General features: G+C 45.6%; 1 protein-coding gene across 3 annotated transcripts in view; it reads right to left on the bottom strand.

Annotated features, from left to right (window-relative positions):
- Window positions 1-1,539, bottom strand: part of STAM2 (signal transducing adaptor molecule 2) — a 42,932-nt gene extending 41,393 nt beyond the window's left edge. The window contains exon 1 of one of the 3 annotated variants that reach the window (XR_011428220.1): window positions 678-1,230. Coding sequence is in view for 2 of the 3 variants with exons in the window: in XM_023622914.2 (XP_023478682.1) it covers window positions 678-717 (40 nt within the window). In the remaining variant the exon portion in view is untranslated. Of the gene's footprint in view, window positions 1-677 lie in introns of all 3 variants that reach the window. The other 2 variants (XM_023622914.2, XM_070240944.1) reach the window with 2 other exon arrangements.
- Window positions 1,540-8,090: the final 6,551 nt, after the last annotated feature.

Genomic DNA, 8,090 nt, shown 5'->3' on the forward strand with positions numbered 1-8,090 from the left:
TCACAGCCCGCCCATCTTTTCGTCACTCCATAGTCAGAGACATCAGCGCTCTTACGACCCCGACAAATAAAATACTATGAGTTGTTCTGGACTGTTCTGATATCCTAGGATTTGCCTTTTCATACCCTTAAGACAGAACATCTCGTAGCACTTGCGCCATCCATGGATAGAGAGTAATGCTTCCAACCTCTGTAAATAAATGCTGACGCTGTGCGATCAGGACTTGGATCTATTTGCATATAAGCGATATGGAACAGGTTTTTCCTATTGAATGGGGGCAAGTCGAGGGCTCTAGTGTCGGGCTGCCCTAGACAGCAGAGTCTCCACTGCTGCCTCATCTCCTAAGGGAGAAGGGGAGCGTTTAACCAGCTCAAGACGGAGCAGGAAGTTTGTATCATCAACTCCACAATTGCTTAATTAGTCCAGTCTCCAGGGAGCCCCAGGCTCTTCCCTACTTCTGCGTCTGGCGAGAAGAACGGACCTCTATCAGGGTCCCCAACCTCAGGTGGGCAGGAGGCACTGCCAGGCCGCTGGTGACGCGCCGAGCTTGTCCCCTGAAAAATCCCGGCGGCGCCGCCCCCTTCTCGCCCTTTGCTGGGCTTTCCAGTCCCCGGAGTCGCCACCGCCCACTTTCTAGCACAACAAACAGCAGCCCGGCGCCCGGGCGCAGCACTTACCCACGTCTTGCTCGAAAGGGTTGGCGGTGAACAGAGGCATCGCGCCGGCACCCGAGCCCTCGTCGCTGCGGTCCGGCTGAGGCTCGGCGGCTGCTCCGGGCTGGGTGACCCGGCCGCGGCTTCCTAGACGGCTCCGCTCCGACCGCGTCCTCGCCCTTCCGCCACCGCACCTGCCCGGCTCCCGCCTGACGGGCCAGTCCGGGTCCGCGCGCCGCCCCCGCGCGCCGCCCGCAAACCCCGTCCCGGGACTAAGTCCCGCCAGCCACGGGCATCCTCTCAGCGTCTCTGTCACCGCCGTCCGCCGGGAGGAGGCAGCAGCCCTTGTCCCAGGCCGCCGTAGAGGTCAGGCGACCGCCGCGGCCACCTTCCCATCGCTAGGACCCCGGCAAGCCACGGAGCAGGGGACCTTCGGGGCCGGAAGTTGTCTGCCTCGTAGTGGGCGACGCCAGAAGCCCGGAAGCGTGCAGTCCCGGCGGCGGCCCTGCAGGGGGCGTTGTCGTCCGGTGTTCTCCGCGTGCGGGGCCGGTTTAGAAGGCCCAGTTCCCGCTCATTTGGTGTATTCCTAAACTGCAGGTTTGTCCCTCGTGGCCGTGGCCTCCCGCCTGCCTTCGCGTCACAGTCTCGTTGCCCTGGAAACGATGGAGCCTCAGCGCAGAAATGGCTTTGAGAGTCGGCGGAGGGTCTGGCCCTGCTCTCGGGCGCTCTCAGCGTTGCGCTCTCCTCGGCGCCTAAACCCCAGAATAACCGTCCTGGAAAGCGGTGGTCGAAGTAACCATGGCTCTGTCGGGACTCCTAACTTTTCGCTTTCCGTCGCGATCTCGCCGGGGAAACACTCTTCGACTCTGGGAATCCGAAGACTAATGAGGCACGCTTTCAAGTTGCTGCCAGTTTTATAGGGTAGCGTGTAACATACACATGACAGTATGTGACAACCCTGATGTATAATAAGGGTCACAAACTCAAATACGCCTAGGAGCCAGGCAGGTATTTAGATGAATGTAAAAGTGCAAGCACCCTTCCCACCCACATCCTCCCTATCCCTCTTAAACGTGCTTTATTTTTCCATTGCATTTATCACTTCCTAATCTATAATTTACTTACTATGTTTTCCGTCTCCCCTCTTTAGAATGTAAACTCCATGATCAGTTCTATTCACTGGTGTGTCTCCAGCACCTACAAGTGTCCCGCAAGTAATAGGTGCTCAGTAAATACTTTTCCATGTAGCTGTGAATATCCAGTCCAGCAGCATGTATCTAAAGATGGCAGCTACTAGTAAACTTCAGTCATTTGTTGAAGTGTGGACCCTACTAGAGCTTCCAATTTTCAGTGACTTTTTAAATGTTAACAATTGCTTCAATATTTTAACGAGTCCAACAAAACCATTTTACGACCTCTGTTATAAAGACGATATATAGGAAAGAGAATCCAAGGACACAGAATAGTTCAGAAAGGTGGTTGCATTTTATGCTGTAAAGCTAGGTGCACCAATGACAAAGGTACATTTGCATGTGAAAGGAGCTGGTTTTCAAAAAACATTGAGCCTAGGATGTTCAAGATATGTTTGGGACTTTCTAGATGGATTTATCTAGGATTTAGGCTTAGTGTTGGAACGGAAAACAAAGCTAGATAGAAGTAATAGGAAACATTGGGAAGAGCAAGATAAGAAATTTTAATTTTAGCATATAAAGCACTAGATAATCATTTAATGATTTTGAACAGCAGAGTAGTATACTAAAAAGAGTTTCTGGATATCAATCTGACATCAGTGTGCATGATGTATGTGAAGAAGCAGACCGAGGCAGAACAGTTTAGGAGGCTGTTACAGCTCTGGAAAGTCATAGGAAGAGAGATTGTAGAGGAGCTTGTATTGAGATGACAGCAAAGCACTGAGGATTCGCCTTTGGAAAGCATTCACATTTTAGAGACTCCTTTAGCTCCTCACCTTTAATGGCAAGCATACTCAAGCATCTACATATCTTTACCTTTCTGCGTGTGTACTCAGTCTCTGTGAGTGGTATGTTATTTTTCATGAATTTCCAAAGCATTTGGGTTATTTTTTTAATAAACTTTTAATTTGGGAATAATTTTAGATTTATAAAAAACTTAGAGAGATAGTACAGAGAGTTCTCGTTTACCCCTCACCCCATTCCTCCCCTTGTTAACAGCTTATATTTCCATGGTACGTTTTTCAAAAGATACCAACATTAGTTCATTGCTATTAACTAAACTTCAGGCTTTATTTGGATTTTACCAGTGTTTACATTCATGTTCTCTTTTCCCAGGATCTAATGCAAACGTGTCAGGGGTCCCCAAGACCACCCTGAGGTTCAATGATTCACTAGAACTCACAGGACTCAGCATATAGGCATCACCGTGACTATGATTTATTACAAAGAAAAGATACAGAACAAGACCAGCAATGGGCAATGGCACCTTGGGTGAAGTCTGGACACTCAAGCTTCCAAGAGTTCTCTCTCAGTGGAGTCACGTGGGACATGCTTAATTCCTCCAGCAATGAGTTGTGACAGCACATGTGAAATGTTGTCTAACAGATAAGCTCATTGCAGATTCAATATCCAGAGTTTTTATTGGGGGCTAGTCACACAAGCACTGTCTACCTAACACATACCCAAATTTTCAGACTCCCAGAAGGAAAGCCAGTGTTCAGCATAAACCACATTGTTTGTACAAACAGTTTAGGCACCATGAGCCATTCTTATCAGGGAATTGTGGGAACTCTCCCAAAATCTAAATTCCCAGATGGCAGTCAAGGGCCACCAACCTTGCAAGCAGGCCTTGCTGATAATAGCAGTCTCAGGCCTGCTATGTTAACTCTTTTCTGCATACGAGGGTACCACGTTTCATTTAGTTGTCACATCTCCCTAGTCTCATCTGGTTTGTGACAGTTCCTCAGTCTTCCCTTGTTTTTCATGACCTGGACAATCTTGAGGAGTGCTGACCAGATAATCCTGTAGCCTGTCCCTGAATCTAGGTTTGTCTGATATCTTTCTCATGCTTAGATGGGTATTAGCAGGTTCTGGGAGGATACCATCACATCATTGTAGCGGCTACATGATATCTGTGTGATACCTGGTGACAGTAACTTTCAGCTCTTGGTAAATGTACTATTTGCCAAATTCTTCCACTTTAAAGTTAATATTTTTCCCTTTCCCTCCTCTATTCTTAAGAAGCAGGTCACTGAGTCTAGGCCACCCTCAAGGGGAAGGAAGGGAATTAAGCTTCACCTTCTATAGAAAGGAGTATCTAAATATACTATTGGAATTCTTCTGTAAGGAAAATTTGTCTCTTTTATCCCATTTATTTATTTATTGTTTATTTATATTTATTTATATCAGTATGAATGCAAGTATATTTATTTTATACTTTGAGTTGTAAACCAATAATACATTTTGTTGTTGTCGTCTTGTGTGGCTTTGCTCAAGTTGTTCCAGCTTTGGTCATTAGGAGCTCTTTCACTTGACTTCCATGTCCATTTGATGTGTCCTTATCTCTTTTTTTTCCGTTTTTTGAGCATTTCTTTACTTTCTGGTGCTGCAAGATGCTCCAGACTCATCTTGTATATATTCTGCTCCAGTCTTAGAATCAACCATTTCTCAAAGGAACTCTGGTTTGAAGGTCTCTTTAAAGGCTGCCATAGAAGATTTCTAGCTTTCGTGATGTGGCTTGAGTAGATAGTTGGCGAACTTGAGCTTGTCATTTCCTTTGTGCAGCGGATTAATAGTAATTAACAACCACCAACCAACTCCACAGTCCTTATAATTGTCTTCATCTCTCTCAAATGCTAGAGCTGTTCTAGAAGCCAGTGCATGCCCTTCTACCTGTACCCCGCCCTGATTTACCATGGTCTTAGTAACTGTGATGCTACAAAAGTAGTTCTCAAAATTTGGCATCCATCAGAACCTCCCGGAAGACTTATTAAAGTCACACATTGCTGGACCTCACTCCAGAGTCCCCAATTTAGTAATTTGTTTGTGGAGCACAGCCTAACCTCTAGCCAGATAAACATAAAACCCCACACTAAAGCCTATTTTCCTCAGTTCTTTTTACCCAGAATATCATGTCTGGCTTTCAACCAAAAATTACAAGTCATACTAAAAGACAAAACAAAACAAAACAAAACAGTTTAAAGAGCAAGCATCACCACCAGATTCCAATATGGCCCAGATGTTAAACGTTTCTTTGAGTCACAGATTCTTCGGCCAGGCCATGTCCAGTCTATTGATGAGCCCATTAAAGATGTTCTTCATTTCTGTTACAGTATTTTTGATTTCTGGTATTTCTTTTTGATACTTTCTTGGAGTTTCCACCTTTCTGCTTACATTGCCCATCTGTTCTTGCATGTTGCCCACTTTTTCCATTAGTGCCCTTAGCATATTAATCACGGTTGATTTAAATTCCTGGTGTGACTATTCTAACATCCCCGCCATGTCTGAGTCTAGTTCTGGTGCTTGTTTATCTGGCTAGGGGTTCAGCTGTGTGTGCTGTTTGCTGTAGCTGTAGGTGTCAGAGGCTAAATTTCCTCTGGTGTCCTTGATTTTGTCTCCCCTGTTGTCTTTGGGTTCCTGAGAGGCTTCTTAAATAAGGTGTAGATGCATAGTTCTTTCAGTTGTAGTCCGCTGATGTTATACAGGAGCCCTGTTGATGTGGTGAGGCTTTGGCAGAGGGAAAGTATTCCACAGTCCTGTGATTAGGTCTCAGTCTTTATTAAGCTTGTGCCTCTGGGCTGTGACCTTCACAAGTGCTTCCAGGCTTACCCCTTCCCCTCCTAGGTGAGACAGGGAGGCTAGAGGGGGCTGGAGTTGGGCATTTCCCCTCCCCCACGTTGGTTAGGCTCTGGCAAAACTCCAGTTGGTTAGTCTCTGATAAAATAATTTCTTTTGAGATCAGGCCTCATTAAGAAGAACAGAAGGCTCTGGGCTTATTTCAAAATGTTTACTTTTCCCCTCCCCCTGCCAGAAGCACAAGGGGATTTTCTTGTTCTTCACTGTGAGAACCTGGCAGGGATCCTGGAGGTAAAACTCACAAAAATATGGGGACCTCCCTATTACTGGGTCCGCCTGAAGTTTTTAAGTCTCAGTGTTGTCCACACTGAGCCTCTGGCAATTCATCAATTACAGTTAAGGTTTTCCTACCCCAGCACTGGTTCCCACAGAGGTTTCTGCTCCAGTAAATTGGGATTCTCTACATCTGCCTGTGTGTCTCTCCAATTTTGGGGACAGCTGTTTGCCCTATGACCTGTATTCTCTAATGGATCTAAGAAGAGTTTCTGATTTTCGGTTCAGCTTCTTTTTCTTGCCATGTGAGTGAAAGTAATGACTTCTAAGCTCCTTAGAAGCTGGACCAGAAAACAGAAGTTGGCTCTCTTTTTCTCTCTTTTCTGTCATAGGTACCACAATGTCTTGGACCAATGGACTAGAAACCTTAGAATAAGCTCTAACTCTGCTCCTCTTTTTCCAATTTTTTTTTTTTTTTTTTGAGGAAGATTAGCCCTGAGCTAACATCTGCTGCCAATCCTCCTCTTTTTTACTGAGGAAGACTGGCCCTGAGCTAACATCCGTGCCCATCTTCCTCTGCTTTATATGTGGGATGCCTACCACAGCATGGCTTGCCAAGCGGTGCCATGTCCGCACCCAGGATCCGAACCGACGAACCCCAGGCCGCCAAAGCGGAATGTGCGCACTTAACCACTGCGCCACCGGGCCGTCCCCTCCAATTTTTTAAAACTAATTTTTTCACTTCTTTCTTTAAACTTTTTTTTTGCTGTCCCCACCCCCACCTTCCCCTTGGCATCCCCTCCGTTATATCCCAGGCTCTCATCTCCTCCATGCCTTCCAATTCTCTCCTTGCTAAAGGACACCCAATGTGGGGAGTGAGAAGCGGCTGGGATCTACTTCACGCTCTGTTAACCAAGTCATGAGCCCATCAGGCTGCGTCCCTTCCAGAGAGGGGGTCTCTTTCTTCTAAAGACAACATATGGGCTAGCCTAGCCCTGCACAAAAAGCCAACTTAATTATCCTGAAGCATCCCCTTTATGGTTTTGTTCTCTTACTCGAGAACCTACTAGATTTTGCCTGCCACAAAACGTTCAATCTGTGATGTCATTGCCTCTGGTAAAGAACTCATTTTTCCCTACCCAGTAGCCTTATTTTCCATGGCTTAAAGCATCAGTTTTTAAAATCAGATGACATTTCAAATCACAGCCCTGCCACTGACTGTGTGACTCTGGGAAAATACTTAAGTACTAGGAACCTCAGCTTTCTTATCTGTAACTACATACTTCGTAACTTTGCGACGAAGATTAAGTGGGATCCTGAGAGATGTTTATCTAATAAGTGCTCAGTAGTCTTATTATAGTGCTTAGAAAAAGCACTTTTTGCAATGATGGATGTGTTTTATATTTGCACTGTTCAATAGAGTAGCCACCAGCCACTTGTGGTTATTGGTCACTTGAAATGTGGCCAGTGTAACTGAAGAACTGAATTTTTAACTTTCGTTTTAAGTAATTTAAACTTAAACAGTCACAGATGGCTAGTGGCTAGCATGTTAAAGCAGCACTAGACAACATTGTGAAAATCAGTTAAAGGAGAAATGGAAGTGTCCTTCATCTGTGTTAGTTGTACTTATGATACTTTCAAAAAATGCATGCTTTCGTCTTTCACCTATCTTCATCTTTTCTTCTTTTCATTTTTCACATCCGGAAATTTAAGATCCAGTTCAACACCCCTCTTCTCCAGAAGTATTCCTCAGTTGGTCCAATCCACGTCTTCCACTTCTCTGAAACTTTTACTGAACAGATGGTCAACATTGCACTACTTAGCACTTAATGTTCCTCTAACCTGCCTCGTGTGATAGTGGTAACTCCCTAAGAGCACAATGTAAGGATCTGTGTGGTTTTTTAATTCTGTGCCCTTCGCAAGCAATTAGCCCACTATGCAGAATACTATAAACACTGCATTATGCACTGAATTGTGTGTGTGTGTATGTCCTTCCAAAATTCATATGTTGAATTCTAACCCCTAATGTGATGATATTTGGAGGTGGGGCCTTTGGGGGGTAATTAGGTCATGAGAGTGGAGCCCTCATTAGTGAGATTAGTGCCCCTACAAGAAGAGCCAGAGCTCTGGCTCACTGTATCCCTCACGTGAGGATACAAGAAGTCAGCAGCCTGCAACCCAGAAGAGGATCCTCGCCAGAACCCGACGGTCTGGCACCCTGATCTCAGACTTTCAGCCTCCAGAGCTGTGAGAAATTTCTGTTGTTTATAAGCCACCCAGTTATGGTACTTTCTTATAGGAGCGTGAACTGAGACCCACTGAATAACCCTATGTTTGATTGATCACTTGTCCTTTACCTCTCTGATCCACTCCTTTCACCTTCCTGTCCCCACCACCA

The sequence above is a fragment of the Equus caballus genome, chromosome 18, assembly GCF_041296265.1.
Source record: "Equus caballus isolate H_3958 breed thoroughbred chromosome 18, TB-T2T, whole genome shotgun sequence".
Lineage (NCBI taxonomy): Eukaryota > Metazoa > Chordata > Mammalia > Perissodactyla > Equidae > Equus > Equus caballus.